This window comes from Hypanus sabinus, chromosome 7 (assembly GCF_030144855.1).
Source record: "Hypanus sabinus isolate sHypSab1 chromosome 7, sHypSab1.hap1, whole genome shotgun sequence".
NCBI lineage: Eukaryota > Metazoa > Chordata > Chondrichthyes > Myliobatiformes > Dasyatidae > Hypanus > Hypanus sabinus.
The window spans coordinates 125,175,959-125,190,596 of record NC_082712.1 but is presented as its reverse complement, the minus strand read 5'-3'; the positions used below and the strand labels follow the sequence as shown (position 1 = coordinate 125,190,596).

Genomic DNA, 14,638 nt, shown 5'->3' with positions numbered 1-14,638 from the left:
CAGACATCAGGTTAGTTACCCTGCTCTTAAAAATTCTTAGAAATGAGCGTCAGCTGACTTTCCCTGCCACCACTTCTGGTCTCCCTACGGTCACTTACACAACTCCAAGGCACATTCCCTCATTTCATTTTACATTACTGGCCCTAGTGAGCAATCACCAAAGCTAGCGGGGATCTGCCTGGTGAAATACAGGAATGTGACCTATGACATCCATGCATACTACCTCATCCAGATTTGCTGAAGACCAGTATCTTGAGAATACCAGCTCTTGCTTTGAAGACTAGGCTTTTCCTGGAATTTTGATTTAATTATCCCATTTTTGTTTTAGCTTTTAACAACAGCTGCATAAACAGAAAGGCAAAAAAAAAGTGAGTATTTCTTTTCCCATATTTTCCCCCAACAATTTAGCCACTGCTTTTCTCTGTCATAGGTTGTGTGGTTTACATAAAAATTCTTCCCCCTGCCAACCCCAACCACCCACCCTGCAAAAAGTATCTTCTTTAATTAATTATGCAAACATGCTGACTAAAGCAATTATTGTAAACATTTCAAGGCAAAGACTTGTAAAGAGAGTTATGCTGCAGCAATTGTTTGTAAAGCATGGAAACAATAATCTCTTTTTAAGCACATGCTCTTGTCCGTTTTCACAACTTACAATCTTGTGATTTCTAGCTGAACATGGAAATGAGAAACCATCAATTCGTGAAGCAGTCAACATTACTTAGCACACAAAACTTCCTTTTCATTTCTTGACCTGACAACATTGTAACCCTGATGCTTCTTAGGGGTGCATTTTGGGGTTTATTTTACGAGGTGAATCAAACATCCTAATGGAATATCTACATCTGCATTTCTCGTTAATGTTAAGACTGACGTCCACCAGATCTGGGCAATTTCAGCAAGCCTTGTGTGTTGTTCGCAAAAATGCTATGTTTTCATTTAACCTTCACAGATTATTCACCAGGACTGCAGGGAATTTGTGCCAAATCAACTCTATACTGGCAGATAAGGTGAGGTTTCTATCTTATGATTTATTCGCTAACTGTTAAAATGCTGCTAGGAAGCTCACCATTATGTGTAAGCTTCACCGATTTCTCTGGTAGACACTATGAGTTGCTCCTGGTAATATTTTTATGACAACCAACGTGACTGAAAATACAGACTGACCCTGCCACCACTTCCGGTCTCCCCAGAGTTATTTGCCCAGCAACTGAATACTGGTAAAAGTGTTCTGATTGAGTAGAATAAGGAACACATTTCCCCAGAATTGATAAGTAAACGGAATAAACTTCTCTTTTGATCGAAAGGCAAGATCTTCAATTGATTGTTGGCTTGTGCTTGTGTTCATCTAACTCCTTTCAACTATTCTGTATCAATGGCTCATGATAAGCTGTGCAACTCCCAATTTATGTCACCTTTGCATCAGAGGAGACCCTGCACTGCTCAGGGTTAACCATGAATGTTGTGTCCTAGCTGTCTATGTGATATATCAGCCAGTATCCAAGACAAGGCAGTACGATATGGAAAGCAAGCTGTTCCCCAAGCAGCAGGCTCCCTGTCTCCACACAGGGGTGTCAGAGATCAGCACAGTTTGACACCAGCAGCATTGCTGGAGTTGCCAAACAACGATGAGCTCGACATAAAGTCTACCTTACGGACTCTGGCTCCATATTTTTCCTGGGACTTTTCTCCTGAAGCTTTCACCATGAGTGGGTATAGCTGCAAGGCAGCAGAGCTCTGAGATCAGAGTTGTCCTTCTCCTAGATGAGCTGCCAACCACGGCTGACAAGGCCCATCTGCCTGAAGCAACTGGTTTAAAGGTGCCAGTAACCCACATTTGCCCCTTCTCCTGTCAGCAGAAGCAGTTCTGCCAGGCTTAGTAGCTAAGCCACACATGAAGGCCAGGAGCTGGATTTGGTTGTCAGAGGCTATTTGAGGCTCATGCCTTTGACAATATTTAATAGGTCGTGGGAACTTAACCCCACTATCCCCCGCGGTGCTTAATGTTAATTTAATTTCTCTTCCCAGTTCTGATGAAGGGTCCTGGACATGAAACACAACTCTATTTCTCTTTCCACAGTTGTTGCCTGAGCTGCAGAGTGCTTCCATCAATTTCTCTCATTGTTTCTGGGCTGTAGCATCTGCAAGTCACTTTGCTCGCAGTCTTTTTGACAGAGGTATCCAGTTGGGTCCAAACTTCTCACTTTATGCCCCTGCAAGTTACGTTTTCTTTGGTGGTAGAGCTTCTGCGCTTGACATTCTGCTGGAAATAATAAGTGAATAATGTACAAGTACGGATGACAGCTCTTAGACCCGTTATATCTTGAAATGACATTGAGGTCACTGCAGTGTATGATCTACTTTATGAACTTAACATTTTCACTGTTGTGTTCATCGTTCTTACAAAGAAATAAGTAAACCAAAGTTTTATAAGTAAATCTTTTGGAAATAGTCAACTGGTTAGCTAGTTTTATTAAAAAATAGAAAGCGAAAGCTTCAACCAGATCCTTATCTAGTAACACCATGTTCTGCCTACTTTGAACAGACTGGATCCAAAATGTTTCATCAATGTCCTATTGACATGTTTTGTAATGCTAGATCAATGTGAATAAAATAATCTTCCTAGAATCATCATTTTTGTTTAGCTTATCTCTAACAAGAAAATAGTTAATCATTCTTAAAATTATGTAGGGATTTTAGCTGTGCTAAGAATGAAAATTACCCTGGGAATACAGATGTATGGACAATTTGTTCTTCCTTGGGAAAAGAATTTTACAGCCCAACATTTGCTTTTAATCAGTACCATCACAGAACTATTTTAAAAAAATTATCATTTTATACATAAATGCATCTGTAGCATAAGAGATGCTAAACCAGGCTGCTCAATGAAACACCATCCCCTCCCTCAAATACCAGTGGTTTACTACTATTTCAGCCAAAAAGGGCAACAATAAATATTAAAGTTTTCTGTTTCATTCTACAGATGACATAATTCCTTTCTCCACCACAAAGGGTGACATGTAGCCCAAAGTGTGACTGGATCTTTGAACCAGAGTAGCCCCTCTTATGTAATATAAGAGAGAAGACGTATCAAGATACATCATTGGACCCATTGAAAGGAATGTTAACTTAGAGAAGACAGTGGAGTTGGGGTTGGTTTGAGGATATTTAAGTGCAGGGAGTAGGATTAAGAATGATAAAAATGCAAAATGCCAATTCTAATCTATTGATTCTTGACTTCAACTGGAAACCATTCAGGATCCATAATGTGCTTTGTGGATCAGTATGTCTTATCACTCAATGATAGCATTATTTCAACCTGCTTTCAAAATTTGCATCTATGGGTTTTCCCAGGTAGCAGTGAGAGAGTAAGAGTAATTGCTGGGTGATAATAATTATCTCATAAAGAGTTGACATAGGATTGGAAAATGTAGAATCATGGGTAGAATTAAGAAACTGCAAGTGTAAAACTTTTGTGAATTATATATAGGCCTCTGGACAGTAGCCAGGATGTGGGGTACGAATTACAATGAGTGATAGAAAAGGCGTGTAAAAAGAGTAATGTTGCAATAGTCACAGGGGATTTCAATATGCTGGTAGTTTGGGAAAATCAGGTTGGTCCTGAACCTCAGGAGAAGGAATTTGTAGAATGCCTATGAGATGGCTTTTTCGAACAACTTGTGATTGAGCCCATTCGAAAAAAGGCAGTTTTGGATTGGGTGCTGTGTAATAAATCAGATTTGCTTTGGGACCACAGGAATACTTTGGAGGCTATGATTATAATATGGTAGAATTCACCATGCAGGTTGAGAAGAAGAAGCTAAGATCAGATGCACCACTATGATAGTGGAGTAAAGAGAATTACAGAGTCATGAGGGAGGAGTTGGGCAAAATTGATTAGAAAGGACACTAGCAGAGACAATCGCAGAGCAGTATTGATTGGAGTTTCTGGGATCAACTCAGAAGCCACAGGATAGGAAAATCCCAAAAAAGTATTCTAAGGGGATACTTCTTTGGGAAGTATTCTAACGCAACTATGGGTGAGCAGGGAAGGATTGGGAAGCTTTTAAAAAAGTAACAGAAGACAACTGAAAAAGCAATAAGGACTTAAAAGGTGAAATATTAACGTAAGCTAGCCAATAATATAAAAGAAAATATCAAAAGTTTTTTCAGATATGCTGTATTAAGAGTAAAAGAAAGCTGAGAGTAGATATCGGATGGAAAATGACACAGAAGAGGTAGTAATGGGGGACAAAGAGATGGTGGAATAACTTAATAAGGATTTTGCATTAGTCCTCACTGTGGAAGATACCAGCAGTATGCAATAAATTCAAGAGTATCAGGGGTCAGAAGTGAGTGTAGTTGCTATTACTAAGGAGAAAGTGCTTGGGAAGCTGAAAGGTTTGAAGGTACATAAAGCACCTGGATGAGGCTACATCCGAGGATTCTGAAGGAGGTAGCTGAAGAGATTGTGAAGGCATTAGTAATAACCTCTCCGGAATCACAAGATTCTGAAATAGTTCCAGAGGATTGGAATATTGCAAATGTCTCTCTGCTCTTTAAGAGGGAATGGAAGCAAAAAACAGGAAGTTTAGGCCCGTTAGCCTGACTTTAATAGTTGGAAAGGTGTTGGAGTACATTATTAAGGATGAGGTTTCAGGGTATTTGCAGGCACATGATAAAATAGGCCAAAGTCAGCATTGTTTCCTTAAGAGGAAATCTTGCCAGACAAATCTGTGGGGACTTTTTAAGAAAATAACAGATAGTATAGACAAAGGAGAGTCAGTGGATATTTTTTACTGGGATTGTCAGAAGGCCTTTGACAAGTTGCCAGACATAAGGCTGCAAAACAAGATAAGAGCCCGTGGTATTACAGGAAAGATACCAGCATGGATAAAAAATTGGCTGACTGGCGGGAGGCAAAGAGTGCGAATAAAGGGGCCTTTTCTCGTTGGCTGCTGGTGACTAGTGATGTTCCACAGGGAGTGTATTGGGACCGGTTCTTTTCACAATATATTTTAATGATTTGGATAATGGAATTGATGGCTTTGTGGACAAGTTTGCAGATAATAGAAACATAGGTGGAGGGGCAAGTAGTTCTGAGAAAGTAGGGAGTCTGCAGAAGAACTTAGACAGGTTGGGGAATGGGCAAATAAGTGGCAGATGAACTATAATAGTTATGCACTTTGAAAGAAGGAATAAAGGCCTGGACTAGTTTCTAAATGGGGAGAAAATTTTTAAAAATCAGAGATGCTGATTGACTTGGAAGCCCTCTCCCAGGATTTCCTACTGACTAGTTTGCAGGTTGAGTCGGTGGTAAAGAAGGCAAAAGCAATGTAAGCATTGTTTGAAGAGGACTAGAATACAAAAAGAAGGATGTGATGATGAGCATTTGTAAGGCATTGATCAGTCTGCACTTGGAGTATTGTGCTCAGCTTTGGAGTCCTTATCTAAGAAAAGATTGGAGAGGGTCAGTAGGAGGCTCATAAACATGAACCCATGAATGAAAGGACTAACATATGGGGAGTGCTTATAGCTCTAAGCCTGTACTCGCTGGAATTTAGAAGAATAGGTAGTCTATTTGCAATCTATTGAATATTGAAAGGTCTGGATAAAGTGGATGTGCAGAGGATGGTTCCCATAGTTGGAGAGTCTAGCATTAGAGGGCACAGCCTCGGAACTGAGGGATTTCCATTTGGAACAAAAATGAGGAAAAATGTCTTTAGCCAGAGGCTGGTGAACCTGTGGAATTCATTACCACAGATGGCTATGCAGGGCAAGTTGTTGAGTATATTTAAGGCTGAGGTTGATAGGTTCTTGATTAATCAGTGAGTGAAAGGCTATGGGGAGATGGCAGGAGAATGGTGTTGAGAGGTTTAATAATAATTCAGCCATGATAGAATGGTGGAACAGGCTCGAAGGGGCTGAATGGCCTAATTATGCTCCTGTGTCTTATGCTCTTATAAGAATTAATTGGAGGGTATGGTTCAGGTGCAGGTCAATGAGATTCAGGAGAATAATAGTTCAGCACAGATTAGATGGGCCAAAGGGCTTGTTTCTGTGCTGTAGTGCTCTATTACTCTATGATGCTAACTGCAGCTCAAATGACTGGTTTTATCTGAAGTTATTTTATTGAGGGATTAACTTCCACGCTGCACAGATTGGAGCTTGTGTGTAGAGAAGCATGGGCACCAACTACACTGTTCTACAGGTTCACATAGGAGAGGGAGAAAGGCACAATACTGCCTATGTACACTGCACACATCATGCACATCCATAAAATAATTATTGGGACAAGGAGGCTGAGTATCCTTTGTTATGCTTCAATGGCAGAATTGAGAAGCACAGTTAATCACATCAAGCAGAACACGCTGCTAAAAGAAGTCTCACTCTTTATTGGTGCTTGTGGGCCCACATCAACAGTTCCTCTTACAATCACCATTAGCTGAGGCAGTCCTCACCCCAGTCCCTTTTGGCTCTGTGTGATTTCATCAAAAGTCACTCATACAATAGGTCTGCTAGTTATACAGAAAGAATAAGGCTCCAGCACAGATGCCTTGGATAATTTATAGAAACAACAGAAATAGCTACGGATGATGTCCATTGAAAGCCCTCCCACTTACTCCGCCTTTCACCAAGCTGAGATTTTACTAAAGTATCACTTTTTCATGTTCATCATATACTTGTTGATTCTCTTAATATCTAAAATCTGTTCTTCTGTGGCTTGAATCAGTGAATGAGCCTTCACGACTCATCAAAGGTTCACTCTGCTGTGGGTGAAGAAGTTTCTCTCTTTTCTTTCCTGAACTCTGGTTCTGAGACTTCAAACCCCTGGTTTTAGACACCACACCCAACGTCAAACTAAGAAGGAAATCTGTTTTACATTTCAATGTGATCACCTCTCATTCTTCTGAATCCTAATGAATATAGGCCTAATCTGTATATCCTGAAGACAATCCCTCCAATCATAAAACAAGGATGTAACATTGAGGCTTTATAAAGCACTGGTGAGACCCTGCTTGGAGTACTGTGAGCAGTTTTGTGCCTCTTGTCTTAGAAGGGATGTGCTGACATTGGGGAGTGTTCAAAGGAGGCTCACAAAAATGATTCAGGATTGAAAGGAATGCCATATGAGAATTTTTGATGGCTCTAGGCGTCTACTCACTGAAATTCAGAAGAATGAGGGGTGGCCTCATTGTAACCTACAATGTTGAAAGGCCTCTATAGAGTGGAGGTCGAGAGGATGTTCCCTATGATGGGAGAGTCTAGGACCAGAGAACACAACCTCAGAATAGAGGCGCGTCCTTTTAGAACAGAGATGAGGAGGAATTTCTTCAGCCAGAGAGTGGTGAATCTATGGAATTCATTGCCACAGGCAGCTGTGGAGGCCATGACATTGGGTATATTTAAGGCAGAGGTTGATAGATTCTTGGTTAGTCAGGGTATGAAGGGATACAGGGAGAAGGCAGGAGATTGGGGCTGTGAGGGAAAATAGATCAGCCAAGATGAAATGGTGGAGAAAACTCAATGGACCAAATGACCTAATTCTGCTCTAATATCTTATAAAACATTTATGGATCTTCTCTACACTCCTTCTATCACAAGTAAGTCCTTCCTTAGGTAATATTCCAGATGTGCCATCACCAGAGTTTCACATAATGTTAGTAACATGTCTTTACCGTTGTACTCAGAGTAGGACGATGAGGAAGGGTTAGAAATCATTATATCCCAATTAGATCATTTACCACACTAAGCATACACAGTTTGATAATATCATGCAGCAACCTTGTTCCAACTCTATTTATTCCATCCCTCATAAAAGTTTATGTTAATAAATCTAGTAATCTGTTTCAGAATTCACAATTGATACATCATGACAGTACTTGCAGAAGAATTTCAACTTCCAACCACTTTTTGTATGCAACATTGTTAATATTTTTATTCCTGAGAAGGATTATACAAACTTTTAATCTTAGATATCCCAATCATCTGGGATAGTTCCTTTCTGTCAGCACTGTCACCTCCTCCACAAAACATTCTCTCCGGGATGAAACACATCTTTCCTAAGGTGTGGTAGCACTGCATTCCAGCCGCGGTCCAAACAGGGATTTTCATAGGTAATTTTCTGTTATGTTTTGTAACTTTAAACTAATTCAAAGGAAGACACGGGAGTCTGAAATGTGAGTCTATCTTCGTGTTTACTTTAAGCAAGGAGCACACGTGTCAATGGCAATGTGATGAAGTATGTAATTCATGTATTTATACATATTGAAGCAAAAAAAATGCTTAATCAGGCAATATATTTACAAGATTACAGAAATAATACTGAAATAATATATACACAACACTTTTAACATCTTGTACCCTGGCCTTCCAGTTTAAAGGCAAATATTCAGCTCTTCCAGGTTGTCACATTGTTGCTCAGGATGTCAGGGATGTCTTTTAATAATGCAAGCTTGTCCTTACTTTCTGTTGGACACAGAAGGAGGACATTCAGCCTATGCCTGCTTGCAGAGCAAACACATTCCCCCACTAGTTTGCCATGTAACGCATCCTCCCCCTTTTACCGTTAATTCTATTGTGTGGATGTTCGGGGCAACTTACTAAGACTAACCAACCTACCTTACACTTATCTTTGGCAGGGAACTGCAGCACCTTGAGGAAGCATACATGGTCACAGAGGAAAATGCACAGATTTCATGCAGACATGATGAAGTCGCTATTGCTGTAAGGTCACGAATCTGCCAACTGCATCAGGCAATGGTAAAAACCAGGTCGCAAACACAGGTGTTGAGTACCCTTCCATCTTCTCCAATGCTCTTGCAAATATCTTCTCATCAGTTCTATTCTTCCCATTTATCTCCAACATTTTAACAGGAAAACCTGCCATCCAGCACATTAGAATGTAAGAAAAAGACACAGAATATTGCATGACCTAACTAAACAAAACATTTTCTGATACAACTATTGTGTGTGTCACTACCACCACTACCACATATACATGTCCCACCTGCAATAGAGCTTGTGGGTCCAGGATAGGACTGTATAGTCATCAAAGATCTCACTGTTAAAGGAATGGATGCCGTCATCTGATTTCGATGGACAACCAAAGAGGGAGAAGAGAGAGATTGTGATATCTTCAAAACCATCCTCTTCCTGGGTTTCCAGAGTGGCATATCCTGTCCCAAAATCTAAGCTGCTGTTGGCTAAAATCCTATGGTCCTTGGTGCCTGAGGCTTGTGGATAAAAGATCTTTAATTCTAACTGAGATGACAAACATAGTGGCATTGTTATCTGCAAGCAATGTGCAAAGCATTCAAGATCTCACTTAAAGGATGCTTATTGGTGCAAGGTATTCTAGTCGTGGAAGAGGACATCAGTGGCTGAAAAGGTGTAGAGGAGTTTCACCAGGATGTTTCCTGGATTGGAACATAGCCAAATGCACAGAGGATGTCACTGTGATGAAAATCTTCACCGCACGTGATTATAAAAAGCCATGGATGACAACAGAGGTGCGTTCACTACTGAAGGCCCGTGACACAGCCTACAGATCAGGGGACAGGTATGTGCTTCGCTCAGCCAGGTCTGCACTTTCACTAGGGATCAGAAAAGTGAAAAAGGCCTACGCGGGCAAAATACATGGACACTTCTGTGACACAGGTGGCACCAGACGGATGTGGCAGGGAATTAAAGCTCTGACAGACTACAAGATCTGGCAAAAAACTATTGACAGCAATGCCTCTCTTCCTAACAGGCTTAACAAATTCTTTGCACGTTTCGAAGCATCAAACACTACAGCAAGGGGGAGAGCCAGTCCCTTCTTACCATCTGATCAGCCTGCTCCAATCATTGGTTTAGAGCAAACACGGAGGACCCTTGCCAGGGTTAACCCACGAAAAGCGGGAGGTCCCGACAACATCCCTGGATGTGTGCTCAAGGAACATGCTGATGTATTAGCAGATGTCCTGACAGACATTTTCAACATCTCCCTTAGTCAAGCCATTGTCCCCAGATGCTTCAAAACCTCCACAATCATCCCTGTAGCAAAGAAATCAGTTGTAGCCTGTCTGAATGATTACCATCCCGTCACCCTAACCCCCATAGTAATGAAATGTTTTGAATGGCTTGTCAAGCCTCATATCACAGCCAGCCTCCCCTCATTGCTGGATCCTCTACAGTTTGCTTATTGTCCAAATCACTCTACGGAGGACGCAATATCCACCACACTGCACACAGTTCTCTCACACTTGGACAACAAAGACACTTATGCCAGAATCCTGTACATTGATTTCAGTTCAGCGTTCAATACCATCATCCCACAGAGACTAGTGGAGAAACTGTCGCTGCTTGGCCTTAACACTGCCATGTGTCGCTGGATTCTGGATTTCTTGACAGAGAGATCACAGTCAGTCCGTGTTGGCAGGAACATCTCTGACTCCATCACACTGAGCACTGGATCCCACAAGGCTGTGTGCTCAGCCCATTGCTGTTTACACTGCTAACACATGACTGTGCAGCCAGATTCAAGGGGAACCTGATCATTAAATTTGCTGATGATACCACAGTGGTGGGGCTCAATAGCAAAAATGATGAAACAATGTACAGGGAGGAGGTCAAACACCTAGAGAGCTGGTGCAGTGACAACAACTTGATGCCTAATGTCACCAAAACCAAGGAGATGATCATTGACTTCAGACGGTCTCAGCCTGAGCACACACCCCTCAGCATCAGTGGCTCCACAGTGGTCAGAGTGGAAAACATCAGGTTCCTTGGGGTGCAGATCTTGGACAATCTCACCTGGCCCAGGAACACCACTGGGATTGTGAAACGGGCCCAGCAGAGATTGCACTTTTTGAGGAAGCTTAAACAAGCATCACTCCCCACTAACATCCTAACTACATTCTACAGAGGAGTGGTTGAGAGTGTGCTGACCTTTTGCATCACAACCTGGTACTCCAGCTGCAGTGCTGCCAACAAAAAAGCCTTGCAGAGGGTGGTTAGGGGAGCAGAGAAGGTTATTGGGGTCTCCCTACCTTCTGTCCAAGACCTCTTTCAGAGTTGATGCCTCCAGAAGACACGGTACATCATTAAAGACTCCTCACAACCTCTCCATGAACTGTTTGTTCTTCTGCCATCAGGTAAATGTTACGGGAGCATCAAAACTAAAACCACAAGGCTAATAAACAGCTTCCTCCCACAGGCAGTCAGACTGCTAAATAGCTGCTCTACCTGACTCTGCTTTGGACACTTTTAGTTTGCACTGGACACTTATAACTTGTTTTAACTGATATGTAGCTGTTGTGTTTTACTTTTTATTGTTATGTTTATTATTAGTGTTGCATTTGTTATGTTATGATTGCACTGCTCCTGGGAAACGCTGTCTCATTCTGCCATGCAGAGCTGATGTACGGTTAGAATGACAATAGGGTTTTTGAATCTTGAATCTTGAATCTTCACCCCATCTAGTTCATGCCAATACCATTTAAACTGCCTACTCCCAATGACATGCACAAGCACCATAGCCCTCCGTATCCCTACTATCCATGTACCTATCCAAACTTTCCTTAAATGTTTAAATCAAACTCGCTTGCACCACTTGCAGCTCATTCCACACTCTCATAACCCTCTGAGTGAAGAAGTTTCCCTCGTGTTCCCCTTAAACTTCTCACCTTTCACCCTTAACCTATGACCTCTGGTTGTAGTTCCACCCAACCGCAGTGGAACAGGCCAGCTTATATTTATCCTGTCTATAGCCTTCATAATTTTGTATATCTCTGTCAAATGTCCTCTCAGTCTTCTGTGTTCTAAAGAATACAATGTTAACCTATTCAATTTTTCCTTCTAATTCAGGTCTTCCAGACCTGGCAACATCCTTGTAAATTTTCTCTGCATTCTTTCAAACTTGTTCACATCTTTCCTGCAGGTAGGTGACCAAAACTGCTCACAATACTCCAAATTAGGCCTCACCAACATCTCAGATTCAGATTCAGTTTATTGTCATTTAGAAACCACAAATGCAATGCAGTTAAAAAATGAGACAACGTTCCTCCAGAATGATATCACAAAAGCATATGACAAAACAGACTACACCAGAAAATCCACATAACGTTTGGCAATCCCCAATCCAGATTCCGGAGAGGCTGCTGCGTATTAAAATCATGCTACTGTCTTAGCGTGTGCCCTGGAAAGGAGCTCCAATCCCACTAGACAGAACAAGACCAAAAACTAAAGCTACAAAGACCTGCACAAAACCATATAGTTACAACATATAGTTACAACAGTGCAAACAATAGCATAATTGATAAAAAAAAACCATGAGCACAGTAAAAATAGTCCAAAGATGTTAAAGGACTGTAAGTTCAAAAGAACTCACCACACAGTTTCCACAAGTCCCCAGGGTCCCGACAGACTCGCCATCCCATGCCGGCGGCAGAAGGGAATACCCGCACTATGGACTTATAAAACCTCAACATAACATCCCATTTTCTATACTCAATACAAAGATTTATGAAGGCCAATTTGCCAAAAATTTCTTTCCGAACCTATCTGTGACACCACTTTCAACGAATTATGGACCCGTGTTTCCAGACCCTTTTGTTCTACCGCACTCCTTAGTGCTCTACCATTCACTGTGTAAGACCTACCCTGATTGGTCCTACTGAAGTACAAGACCTCACACTTGTCTGCACGAAATTCCACCTGCTATTTTTCTGCCTATTTTGTCCTGCCGATACTGATCCCTCTACAAGACATGGTAGCTTTCCTCACTCTCCACTACATCCCCAATTTTGGTGTCATCCGCAAATTTGCTGATCTAGTTAACCACATTACCATCCAGATCGTTGATATAGATGACAAACAACAAAGGACCCAGCACCGATCCCTGCAGCACACCACCAGTCACAGGCCTCCAGTCAGAGAGACAAATCTCTACGACCACACTCTGGCTTCTCCCACAAAGCCAATGTCTAATTCAATTTACTACCTCACCATGAATGCTGAGTGACTGAATCTTCTTGACCAGCCTCCCATATAGAACCTTGTCAAATGCTTTACTAAATTCCATGTAGACAACATCCATTGCTGTGCCTTCATTCACTTTCCTGGTAACTTCCTCAAAAAAAACTCTATAAGATTGGTTAGATCTGACCTACCACACACATAGCCATGCTAACTATACTTAATCAGTCCCTGTCTATCCAAATACTTATATATCCGGTCCCTTAGAATACCTTCCAATAACTTTCCCATGACTAATATCTGGCTCACTGGCCTATGAGTTCCTGGTTTCTGTTTAGAGCCTGTTTTAAACAGCGGAACAACATTGGCTATCCTCCAATCCTCTGGTACCCCTCCTGTCACTAAGGATGTTTTAAATATCTTTGTTAGGGCCCCAGCAATTTCTTCATATGCCTCCCATAGTGTCTGAGGGAACACCTTGTCAGGCCCTGGGGATCTATCTACACTGATTTGCCTCAGGGTAGCAAACACCTCCTCTTCTGTAATTTGTACAGGTTCCATGAGGTTGATGCTGCTTCCCCTCACTTGTATTGACTCTGCATCCATCTCCTGAGCAAATACGGATGCAAGGAATGCACTTAGGGTTTCCCCCATCTCTTCCAGCTCCAAACATGGGTTACCATTCCAGTCTTCCAGAGGACCAGTTTTGTCCCTAGCAATCCTTTTGCTTTTAGAGGTGAACCACTGCTTCAACTTTCCTGACTTGCTTAGTTCATTAAATCATCAAATCTGCTATCAGAACGAACACACCTGAAACAAAAATGTAGAGATGCTGGAAGCACCCAATAGATCAAGCAGAATCAGTGGGGGAGTTCAAAAGAGACAACGTTTCAGGTCAATTGCACTTAGTCAGAACTAAAGACAAGTGTGCTAAGTTGCAGAGAGAAGGAAGATGTAGAGAAAAATAGAATGCCTGGTATAAGATACAGATCATATTTTCAAAGCAACACTCACTTGGAGTTAAGGAGGTTAGCTGAAATTATCGAATTCACTGAGTACTGCATAATGCCCAGATGGTAGATAGGTGTTGTCCCTCAAGTTTATATAAAGCATTATTAGAACAGTAAGGAGGCTGAAAGCAGAAAGGCCAGAGTATGAGTGAGGAATGGAATAAAGATGTCAGGGTGATTGGCAGTTAGGAGTGATTTTCATGGACTGAATATAGGTGCCCTTGAAAACGGTCACCCAATCTCCATTGGGTTTCTTCGGTGTAGGGATGACAAAATAGCAGGCATTGAAAGTAAGCTGCCTCGGCCCTGGCTTTAGATGAAGGCTCTCCTATCCCATGCTTGTGGAATAGTATCTGTCTTTTACAGCCACAGCAACTCATCGAGTGTCAGCAGCATATCTGGTCTGCTGACAGCTGGAGAACTGTCTTGGTTTTGAAGGACTTTGGATGTGTGTGTGGATAAGAGGGAGGTTGTTGTTGTTGTTTTGTTGCTTGGTGTGTTATGTGTTGTTCTACCAAGTATTGTGGGCATGCTACGTTGGCACCAGATTTGCCCCCAACGCACACTCGGTGTGTATTGGTTGTTAATGCTTATGATGCTTTTCACTGTATGTTTCAATGTACACGTGATAAATAAACTTGAACCTTGAATCACAATTTCACCTATTA

The 14,638-nt window shown here is 41.7% G+C and overlaps 1 protein-coding gene across 3 annotated transcripts in view; it reads left to right on the top strand.

Moving 5' to 3' along the window:
- LOC132397158 (uncharacterized) overlaps positions 1 to 14,638 on the top strand; it is an 84,575-nt gene that overhangs the window by 59,706 nt on the left and 10,231 nt on the right. Inside the window, exons 4-6 of one of the 3 annotated variants that reach the window (XR_009513283.1) lie at positions 329 to 368; positions 953 to 1,010; positions 8,643 to 11,138. Coding sequence is in view for 1 of the 3 variants with exons in the window: in XM_059975536.1 (XP_059831519.1) it covers positions 9,336 to 10,502 (1,167 nt within the window). In the remaining 2 variants the exon portion in view is untranslated. Of the gene's footprint in view, positions 1 to 328; positions 369 to 952; positions 1,011 to 8,642; position 14,638 lie in introns of those variants that run through there. The other 2 variants (XR_009513284.1, XM_059975536.1) reach the window with 2 other exon arrangements.